Raw genomic sequence first — 11,368 nt, forward strand, 5'->3', positions numbered from 1 at the left:
CCCTCAGCACAGAGCCCTATGGGGGGCTCAAACTCACTGAACTGTGAGATCATGACCTGAGTTGAGATCAAGAGTCAGACACTTAACCCACTGAGCCACCCAGGTGCCCCTCCTCCCCTCTTTTAAACGTATCCTTTCTGAGGCTCAGTTTCCTTGTCTGTAAAATGGGGACATTGTCAGCCCTTCCTTAGGAGGGTTGTTGTGAGGTGTCAGGCATAGCGCCCTCCACAGCCAGCATTCTCCAGGAGCAGTGAATCTGATTAGCAAAGGTTGTTTTTTCTCTTTTTTTTTAATGTTCATTTTTGAGAGAGACAGACAGAGAGACAGAGAGAGAGACAGAGTGTAAGCGGGGTAGGGACACAGAGAGAGGGAGACACAGAATCCGAAGCAGGCTCCAGGCTCGGAGCTGTCTGCACAGAGCCCCACACGGGGCTCAAACCCACAAACTCTGAGATCATGACCTGAGCCGAAGTTGGACACTTAACCGGAACCAGACACTTAACTGACTGAGCCACGCAGGCGCCCCAGAAAAGTACTTTTTTAAGCTTATAGAACCAGAAAAATAGTATTGTCCATTGTAAAAATTTTACAGAGTGTAGAAAGAGATAAGAATTGCCCCGATATATGTCAATTATACCACAGTAACAATAAAATAAAAAGAATCACCCTATTTCTTCCCTCCAGGGATACCCATTTCCGTGTGTTCCCATTTCCATAAATGGCTACAGGAAATAGTCCGAGATTCTGATTTTTTTTTTTTAAACTTCTTCCTTCTTAGGGGTTTTCCTATGTCAATCAATCGTTGTAAAGGGAAAAAAGGGAGGGAGGAAGGGAGGAGGGGAGACAGAAGCGTCTGCACACATCTCCAAGCCTCCCTCTTGCTTTCCCTGGCACTGTCCTGCTCATCCTCCAAGCCCTGGTCAGAACCCCCTCCTCCGTGCAGCCCTCTCAGACTGCAACTCCCACGTGCACAGCCTTGCTTAACCTTTACAGCAACCCATATGAATGAGGTCCTGTTTTACTGTGTTTTACAAATAGGGAAACAGAGGCTCCGCAGGTTTTAATGCCTTGTCCAAACACACGCAGTTAGGAGTGGAGGAAGCAGGGTTTAGGCTCCTTCTCTCTTACCCCCAGGCTTCTGCAGCCTGGGGTGGGGGGTGGGGTCCCAACCCAGCCCTTCCCGCCAGGATCCTGTCATCACTTCCCATTTCTAGTCCGCGTCTCCTCTAAGAACGGGACCCTCCAGGACGTGCCAAGCCCCGAGCAGAGGACAGCATTGTGGGCTCTCGGGAGTTTTGCATGAATGACTGAATGAAGAAACGCATTCTTGCTGGCTGGTACCAGCCCTGAACTCTCATCTGAGAGGAGAGCATCGGATTTTGGAAAAACAGCAACTGTTTTACAACACCAGTTGGTGCCACAGTCTCGGTGGATTTGAAAAAAATTCGGACAGCAACTGGTGTCTTTTTTCCTTCCATCAGTTCCCTTTGTTCAAATGCCTTGTGTTCCTGGTGACCAGATTTCAGGCGACAGGGAGACAGGAAGAAGTGGGAGAAGGAGGCAGAAGGAGGGCTCCCGGCTACCCCAGGACCTTTGTGACTTGGGGCGGTCAGACTTTCTTGAGGCATTATGGGTCCCACATGGGCACCCAGCACCCGGCCCAGGCTTGTCATTCCTCTGGCTGGCGCAACACCCTGGATGCCACTTTGGCAAGGGTGGTGAGACTGGGCTCTGTCCCTCTCCTCGTTGAGCACAAAACATTCTGCACTCCTAGCTGAGAAAGCGTGCCAGTCCGGGAAACACAAACCCCTGGCTCTCTCCAGGTTTGCCCAGAACCTACATTCTCTTTGCTAAAACAACCATCCCTTCTCGGCAGAAAGCTGGCCTGCCTTCTGCTTTATGCAGAATGTTCGACTCGCTGCTTCTGACAGGCCCCGGGCTCATCAGATTCTACTAAATGTCACTTTCAATAAATCTTGGCCTGACTTTCTCAATTTAATATGCATTAATTATGAGCAACGATCGAGCATATAAAGCCCTGACCATGTGCCAGGCACAGTGCTGGGCACCTTTTGTGAATCATCTCATTTAATATTTGTGAAAACTCCTCTGACTGCGAATTCTCCCCATTTCATAGATGAGAAAACTGAGGTGCGCTGAGGCTACATAACATGGCCGAGTTTAGCCAGTGGAAGGTGGCAGAGCCGGGCATTAAACTAGCATCTTCCTGACCCCAAAGCCCATGCCTTTCCCTGCGACACCATAATTGGGGGTCCGTTGGTGTATGGGCCCCATTCCGCCTCGGACCCTCCTCATTCCAGGCTGAGGCTGGCAGTGAAGACTGGCTTGGCTTATTTTTTTGTAAAATGCCTATGTCTGCCATGGGCACTGTGTAGGTGGCCCAGGACACCAAGTGCGTTTGTGTACGTGTGTGTGTGTGTGTGTGAGAGAGAGAGAGAGAGAGAGGGAGAGAATGAGAGAGTGAGCTGACTGTCCACATGAGGCAATGCCCGGAGACTCTCTCCATGATTGCCAGTTAGAAAAATTTCCTCCGTACCCCAGATCAGATCCTGTCTGCAGTCCTAGTCTGTGTGGGACACTTTAAACCTCACGATGAGCTGGGTGGACGAGTTGGCATGAATCTGAGACCCACCCAGGCCTTATCTCGTTGCTGACCGGAAGCCCCGTGTCAGTCCGCTCCAGCTGTCACGACACAGTCTCAAAGCCCGGGGGGTCTAAACGACGTCTATTTCTCCTGGTTCCGGGGACTGGGAAGTCTGAGATCAAGGTGCTGGCAGGTTCGCATTCTGGTGACAACCCTCCATCTGGCCTGCAGATGGCCACTTTCTGTCTGTGTCCTCACACGGCAGAGAAAGAAGGGCGCTGGCCTCTCTCCCTCTTCTTATGAGGGCACTAATCTCCTCCTGGGGCCCCCACCCTGCTGACCTCGTCTAAACCTAAGCACCCCCAGACGCCTCATCTGCAAATACCATCGCATCAGGGCTTAGGGCTTCAGCAGATGAGTTTTGCTGGGGACACATTTCAGTCCATAGCACCCTCCTACACTACTACAGCCCTCCCCCGATCCCTGCCCTGTCCTGGTGACCTCAGGATGGCTGTGGTCCTTCCAGGGCCGTCCAAGCAGCTGGGCCAGGGGCCAGGCGAGGTCTGCAGGCTCTGGAGGAAGAGTCCCTCCCCTCTCTGTCCTCTGTCCTCTGCAGGGGGTTGTCCTCTGTTGGCTTTAGTTGTCTCCCCCAGCCCCGGCTCGAAGGACCCCAAAAGCCTCAAGACTTCCGGCCCCAGCGTGGATGGCAGTGGTCACCTCCTGGCCGGGGAGGCTGGCTGCACCTTAGAAGAGTCGCTGGTGACAGGGCAGACCTCCCAAGCAGCAGGCTCTTCTCTTGTCAGGACAACAGTGGAGAGAAAGAGGAAAAGGGTGACATTCTAGTTAGAAGGAGAAAATACAGGGGCGCCTGGGTGGCTCAGTCGGTGGAGTTCCGACTTCGGCTCAGGTCACAATCTCGCGGTTTGTGAGTTCGAGCCCCAAGTCGGGCTGTGTGCTGACAGCTCAGAGTTTGGAGCCTGCTTCAGATTCTGCGTCTCCCCCCCCCTCAAAAATAAACATTTAAAAAATTATAAAAAAAGAAAGAGAAAATACCCCAGGGAGACGTGAAGAGTAATTCCAAGGCGATACGTGGACAAGTGCCAGTTTATAATGGTCCCGAATCCCTCATGTGCAATTCTGGCATCTCCACATATTCGAAGTTTCTCTTAATTTGCTTGCTGGCAAAAAGTGACCCGAGCTGACGTGAGGCAGCTTGTGACACCTGTGGTTTTTCCACCTGAAGTACATGTCCGCGTTTCCTGTGCTGCGGTTTTCACGGGGCTGGTTCTGGAGTCCGGCCCTGGCCCAGGAGTTCCGCTGGAATCCAGCGGATGCGTGCCAGTGCCGGCCCGTCGTCAAGTGTGTTTGGGCATCCGGCTGGGAGCTGGAAAGGAAACACCGGATGAGCAGAAGCAGGGCGCTTTAATCCCCTGGGAATCGTTTTTCAGATAAATAAAGAACATAAAGTTGTCAAGTGCAACGTCGAATGCCCTCCATCCCGCACCAGCTCTGTGAATTCCAAGGAGAGCTCCAGGTTGGCCTCCCGGCGCTTTCTACTTTGGCGAGAGCCATGCCATCAGCCTTCTGGAAAGCCCGGTCTCAGACAGTGTTATGGGTTCAGCCTCCTTATAAAACGGGGGATCTGGACTCGGAGACAGACGTGCACGGAGGGAAGACAACGTGGAGACCGGAGACATAGCGCATAAGCCGAGGGCTGCCCCGGGGGCTTCTGGAAGCTGGAAGAAACAGGTGGGATCCTTCCCCTAGAGGCCCAGAGGGATCATGGCCCTGTCGACACCTTGACTTTGGACTTCTTTCCTGCAGGCTCGGGTGATCGAGTTTGGTTCCAAGCCACCCAGGTTGTGGCGCTTAGTTAAGACAGCCACGGGAAGGTCACGTGAGGAAGCTCCCCAAAGCCGGTCCCGGGGCCCAGGCCGCAGCGGAAGACCTAGAAATGTCTGGAGGCTTTCCTCTCTCCTCTCCTCTCAGCTGGCTTGGGGTGGGTGGAGAGGAAACGCTGAGGTGGGGGGAGGGGGGGGACGAGGGGCTCCTGCTGTGGCCCGCTTTGGTCTGGGTTTGTGTGGGCCAGCCCGGAAGCAGAGTAGCCTTCCTCTGTGAGGCCGGTGGGTGCTGGGCTTGACGGGGCCTGCACGGCTCAGGGTGGACGCCCCCGTCCCTCAGGGAACCGTGTCTTCGCAGGCTTAGTACGCGTAATTAATCGACGTTTCTGTGGACAACTGAACTACAGCAGCCTTTGCGGGGGACAGCCCTGAAGGCAGAGTCCCAGGCAACCTCATTTGGTTTGGGGGCTCCTCTGTAGCCTTTGCTCAGAGCCAGACCCCACGGGAACCCCACCGAGTAGAAGAAACCGGTTCTTCGCAGATGACTGGGTTCTGAGAAGCAGCTCGGGAGCCAAGCCACGGCCTCCTCACCCTCCTGACAAAGGCAAAGGTGACCCCGGAGTGATGCCGTCCAGCCCCCGCTTCCTGCTCTGGGAGCATCCAGAGGGGCCGGGGCCCTGTGCGACCTCAGTGCTCACGTCTCACTCATTCCCTACACAAGAGCTGGAACCCCTCGGTCTGTCTGGCCCCTGGAATGCCGGCCTGCTTCTTCCATGGCCCTCCAGGCACTGCCTCGCATGACCTGGCCCTCCTTCCCCGCCTCCCACCACCAGAATCAGGCAAATGAATGAAGTCTCCCTTCGGGCCCCAAATGGGGATGTGATCTTGGCACTTTTGGAAGAGAGCAAGCTTGAGCCGGTCGAGGGACCTGGGCTTCTGTGTGGGTCTCCGGTGGGCGGGACAGAACCCCTTAGGAAGGCTGAGCTGGTCGGGGACGGACCTGAGACACCAGAAGTTGGCCAGGAGTGCGGTCCTCAGTGAGTGCAGCGGAGGCAGCCCTCCAGCAGGGCACATCACTCCTGCCCGTCTCCTCCGCAGCCCAGGGCAGGGCCCCGGATGTCCTGTCTGTGACCTTTGGGCAGGCCTGGCACCCGGACGGCCATCTCCATCCGAGGATGCATGCTCCTGGATGTCGGGAAATGCCAGGGGAGGGAGTCAGGAGAAACACAGGCGCTAATCCGAAACCATCTTGGTGATTAGCACAGGTCCCAGAGCAGGAAAAGGACTTGGCCTTCAGGCTCCTGATTTAACGTCTAATAACTGTGAACTGCACGTGCCTGAGGTTTCACTCTCCTGGCTCTCTTCCTTCCAGACTCCTGCCTGTGAGGACAGTGCTCCCTGACCCTGGGTCTTCCCCACGGCCCTTCTTTCCTCTCCCTGCCCCCCACCCCTCACTCTGTCTGGATCTAGCCTAAACCCATGCCTTTGTAGCCCTGACAGGCCAGTGTCTTCCCAGAATCCTCTCTGTGAGCTCCAGACACACGGAACCAAGGGACCGGGTTCTCCCCCTTCAAAGTCAGCAGGTCCCAAGTCAACGTCATGATGCCCTCCAGCCCACTTCTCCCTCCGTCCTCTTAGGGGGAAGCTCTGACCCATTAGCGCTTTGTGCACGATCCTTTGATGGCTTCCTTTTGCTTCAAGTCCAGCCTCTGGCTGAGCGCTCAGTCTGGCTTCCACAGGCTTTTCTAGCTTCTGTTCCCACCCTTCCCCACGGGCAGTGCTCCCTGATACACCATTGGTGGTGGTGGCTTACTTGTCAAAATGCCTAGGGGTGCTGCAGGCAGTCAGTGCTCCGATCGGAGTCCAGGGGCGCTAAGTATCCTGGTGCAGGACACACGGGAGAAGGCTGTTGTTGCCCCACGCCCACTGCCCCGCGCCAAGTCGCCCTGTGCTTCCCCAAGGCTCAGGCTCTCGTGCTCCTCTGTGCCCCCGAAGCTCCCTCTGCCCGGCACACCCTTCCCTAGCTCCTTCATCCGGCTTGTCTTCATCTGTCCCCCTACACCTTCCCTGCATCCCTTTCATGAACGGGCTCCTAACCCACAGGCTGGGTCAGATACGCCTCTGGGGTACTCACATCGTGACTTAAGGGGCAGGAACCGTGATTCCCCTGCGGGCCCCCTGCCACCAGGTGAGCTCCTTGAGGGCAGGGTCCAGGCCCACAGAAGGCCCCTTGGAGGGGCGCCTGGGGGGCGCAGTCGGCTAAATGTCTGACTCTTGATTTGGGCTCAGGTCACGATCTCAGGGTTCATGAGTTCCAGCTCCACATAGGGCTCTGAGGTGACAGTGCAGAGCCTGCTTAGGACTCTCTCCCTCTCTCTCTGCCCCTCCCTGCTCTCTCCCTCTTTCTCAAAAGATAAACTTAAAAAAAATAAAAAGGCCTCAGGGAATAGAATCAATGACCCAAGTGTTAGCTTTTCAGGGACTCTCCCCAGCCCTGCATCAAGGAAGGGGAGTCTACCTGCTTCTTTCTGCGCGAGCTGTCCAAGCTGGGCCCACAGGGAGGTGGGGCTGCGGTTCTTCAGCTGCCTGTAGATTACAGGGAAGTGACGCAGAGGGTCACCAGAATCTGGGAAGACCTTCAGCGGCAAGGAAATGGTGGCTGGGGAGTCGGTGAGGCTGGGATGATGAGGAGATGGGGCCCGGAGCTGTGAACCCCGGGACCCTGGTTCTAGAGTGGCTGGTGGAGGTGCACTCCGCCCCCACGCTCCCCCCCAGTGAGGTCCTAGCCGATTTTCTAAGGTTCTGGGTGTGCCTGCAAGAGTTTAAGCTGAAACACAGAGTAGGTCTTGGAAGAATATTCTGGAGAGAGAGAAGGAGGAAAATAAAGGGAATCTTTATTCCTTGCCCTGACTCAAAGATAGTTTCCACCTAACAGAGGGGCCCTTGCGTTGGGTCCCGGCCATGCCCAGGCAGGGCAGGTGGGCTGTGAGGTGAAGCGGAGGGGGGAGGGGGGGGGCGGCGGCGGGGGGGGGGGGGGAGGGGGGCGGCGGCGGGGGGGGGCGGGGGCGAGGACCTTTTGGGACTGGAAGAGAGGCGGAGGGAGGTCTCATCTTCATGACGCCCAGCCTTTTTTTTTTTAAATCCGAATAGAGTTATATGAAAAACTGTCCCCAAAATGGACAAAACTGTACAAACGTCCACAAAACAGGAAGCTCCGATGATGAGATCAACACAACGTGCAGCACCAAGCCATTAAGACTCAGGTGTGTGGATAAAATGCTCCGCAGCTGGGGCGCCTGGGTGGCGCAGTCGGTTAAGCGTCCGACTTCAGCCAGGTCACGATCTCGCGGTCCGTGAGTTCGAGCCCCGCGTCAGGCTCTGGGCTGATGGCTCGGAGCCTGGAGCCTGTTTCCGATTCTGTGTCTCCCTCTCTCTCTGCCCCTCCCCCATTCATGCTCTGTCTCTCTCTGTCCCAAAAATAAATAAAAATAAATAAATAAATAACTCCAGGGGCCTCTGGGTGGCTCAGTCAGTTGAGCATCCAACTTCAACTCACGTCATGATCTTGCACTCTGTGAGTTCGAGCCCCATGTCGGGCTCTGTGCTGACAGCTCAGAGCCTGGAACCTGCTTTGGATTCTGTGTCTCCCTCTCTCTCTGCCCCTCCCCCATTCATGCTCTGTCTCTCTCTGTCCCAAAAATAAATAAAAAACGTTGAAAAAAAAATTAAAAAAAAAAAAAATGCTCCGCAGCTATTTTTTCAAAGAGGAAAAATAATCAGCTCAAAAAACCCTGACAATATTTTAGTGCATTGTTACTAACTTCCTTTATTAGGGTTTCATAAAAGAGCTGGAAGATTCTCCAGAAATGGGAAGTTTCTCCTGTGCGAGCCTTAGCCACCCGCCGGGGGGCAAAGAAGGGAATACGTTTTCCTGCCAGAATATTTGGACATATAAAAGCAGTTAAATGAAATGCCGCATGGGTTTCTATCCGTCTGTTTTTCATTCCAGCACATTCATGAGGGGCGGTCGGCAGGGAATCCCGGAGGTTGTGCCGGCCAGATGTGGGGTTGGAGCTGCTTTGGGCCCAGGGCTGGTTCTCCCTCGGCTTGGCCCTTCAGCTACATCCGGGAAGGCAGAACAGGCCTCGGTTTCCCTATGCTTTCGGCCCTCCCTTGTGCTTCTGCAGCTTGTCATGCACATCGGGCTGGACGCCTCCCCCAAGGCCATCGTTCTGGAACAGCACGCCAAGAACCGAGGTTCTTGGGATGCCGACGTCCGGGGCTTCAGGCCTGCTCTCGCGGCGAGGGCCTTCCGGATGGCCCGGAAGTGATCGCGTCCGGGGTCAGCACGAGGGCGCTCGGCAAGCTGGTGGCGGTGGAGGGCGCGCAGGTGCTCTGCTCTCGCCATGCGGGCAGGTGCGCGCGGCGGGGTCGTTCCCCGGGCGGGTGGGGAGGACGCGCCGCCGCACGACCAGCCCCCCTCCCGGGTCGTCCCCCTTCCCCACCGGAGGCCATCCTGTGCCGTGCAGCGGGCCACTTGCTCACGCGGTGCAGACCAGCGCGTGGTCATCACGCCCCCTCTCCCCCGGGGTCTCGGTTCCAACCCCCCACCCCCCCCAATCCGGGCCTTTGGTGCCTTGCTAGAGAAGAGATGGGAAGGCGTGTTTCGAGAGCCACTAAAGTCTGTGGATGCTTTGTTTTTATTTCTTGCGGCCCAAGTTGTGAGTTAACTATTCTGATTCAGCCCCCCACACAGGTTGATTTACCTTGTTCCTGCGAACTCTGACCCGCAGTGGATAGTTTCTCCTCCCCCCCGCCCACAAGAGAATGAATGAAGAAGTGACTCAGTGCAGACACGAAAGAGAGGGGTTCCTAGGGGAAAAGGGGTTTGGGACTAGTCACTTTGAAAATCTGGTCCCTTCCCGGGCCCGGCCACTTGATGGTCGTGGGACGGTGAGACCAAGGGTCAGTCTCTTCCCGGCTCACTCCCAGCCACGTGCGCTTTCTGAGGCAGAAGAACAAAACCGAAGTCTTCCTGGGGGGCAGCCTACCCCCCTCAGGCTTTGGGGGTGCTGCGGAGACCCTTTTGCTTACGTTGCCCTGGGGTGAGAGGCCCGCGCCAGGAGTAACGTGGCACTTGGTGTGATTGCAGATACGTCTGTGATTACACCTGCTACCTGTCTTTGCATCATGGGAATGGGCGCACGGCCCTCGTCCGCGTGCCTCCATTATCCTGTTGGCTCCCAGGACGTGCTGGACGAGATGAGAAAAAGCCCGAGCTCAAAGCCCGGTTTGCAGAAAACTCAACCTCGGTGATTCTAGACCCGGGAAACCGATGGGGGGGACTGCTCCTTTAGAGAAAATTAAATGTTTCAATCCCGTGTGCAGAGTTCAACTGTGCTTTGAGAGACTTTTTAAAAATGGCTTGTAAAACAGTTTACACAGAGGGAAAAAGCTCTAAATTAGCCCAACGAAATCACAAAGGGTTATTTTATTGTCAGAAGAAAGAAGAACACTCTGAAAGGCAGACATTTCACAAGGGATTAACTAGCTTCAGTTATGGTTTTCATGACAATAAAATGAAATCCTAGTAATTTTTTTTTCCCTCTTAAAAAGACTGTGCAGCGGGCCTGTGTGATCCTGCCCGGATTGCTAAAACCGCAGACCTGTTTGGCAGAGCTGCGTGTGACGGGGTGATCTGTGACCAGCTGGCCATGGGGAAACACAGGTGTAGCTGCCGCTGGGTACCCCGTTCCTGGCCGCCCAGCTCATGCCTCCAGGTGCTGGGTGCAGCTTCTGAGCCACTGGGTCTCTAGTGTTTGGTTTTTCTTTTTCTAATGTCTTTTAAAAAAATTGTGTTTTCATACACAGGATAAAATTTACCCTTTAGCCATTAAAATTTTTTTCTTTTAATGTTTATTTATTTTTGAGAGACAGAGAGAGAGAGAGAGAGAGCACGAACAGAGGAGGGGCAGAGAGAGGGAGACACAGAATCTGAAGCAGGCTCTAGGGTCTGAACTGTCAGCACAGAGCCCCATGTGGGGCGCGAACTCATGGACTGCGAGATCATGACCTGAGCTGAAGTCGGATGCTTAACTGACTGAGCCACCCAGGCACCCCTTTAGTGTCTGGTGTTAAAGGAGAATAGCTAGGTTTGGCTTGTCTGCCAAAATGGGTGTTATACTTACTTTTTAGAAGCAGAATCTCCCCTTCTCAGCTATCATGTTGCCTTTGGGCAAACACTTGGCACTGGGTCTTGTGCCAAGCTGCTCAAAGCAAGGTTTTATCTTGTGTTTGCTAGGGGCAGATATCCAACGAGATACATTGTTTTTTTGGAGGAAGGGGTTGAAGGTGGCTAAGGTCTGGGAAATTTCTTGTTCCTTGTTGTGCTCCCTATCACTTTCATTTAATTACCTTAAAAAAAAAAAGCATTATTCACTTAGTATCCAGATTCCTTCACCATAAGAAAACGCATTTGCAGCTTAATAACAGAGGAACTAGGAGGGCCTTGCTTGTTTGATCATTAGCTAGCACACTTGTGCCTTTGGAACAGACTTTACAGGACCTCTTTTGCAAATGAAACTCGCTTGTTTGACATAAACCAGTTCAGAGTCACATTGTAGCAGATCAAAGGCAGCCAAGCAGGATGGTACAGCCAGCATGTACACGCGTGGGTCCGGCCGCCCTGGTTGCTAAAGTGGAGAGCCTTCTGTATTTGTAGGCAAACACCTGCTACCCAGAGCCCCGTGCCCACCCTCCACCCCCTGTAGCTTCTGTCTCAGGCCCGGGCAAGCAGGGGAACTCGGGACCCAGCCTCGGGGTCATTTCAGACTGCTTGGCAACCAGGCGATGCGTGTTTTAAATTTTTTTTTTTTCAACATTTTTTATTTATTTTTGGGACAGAGAGAGACAGAGCATGAAC

General features: G+C 54.4%; 1 protein-coding gene across 1 annotated transcript; it reads left to right on the forward strand.

Moving 5' to 3' along the window:
- The first annotated feature begins 3,112 nt into the window (after positions 1-3,112).
- Positions 3,113-10,133, forward strand: PGPEP1L (pyroglutamyl-peptidase I like). The gene is given in 6 exon segments (XM_058736271.1): positions 3,113-3,161; positions 3,246-3,364; positions 3,849-3,964; positions 8,456-8,738; positions 8,741-8,862; positions 9,599-10,133. Coding segments are annotated over 6 exon segments (894 nt in total). The 3' UTR covers positions 9,804-10,133.
- Positions 10,134-11,368: the final 1,235 nt, after the last annotated feature.

The sequence above is a fragment of the Neofelis nebulosa genome, chromosome 7 (genome assembly GCF_028018385.1).
Source record: "Neofelis nebulosa isolate mNeoNeb1 chromosome 7, mNeoNeb1.pri, whole genome shotgun sequence".
NCBI lineage: Eukaryota > Metazoa > Chordata > Mammalia > Carnivora > Felidae > Neofelis > Neofelis nebulosa.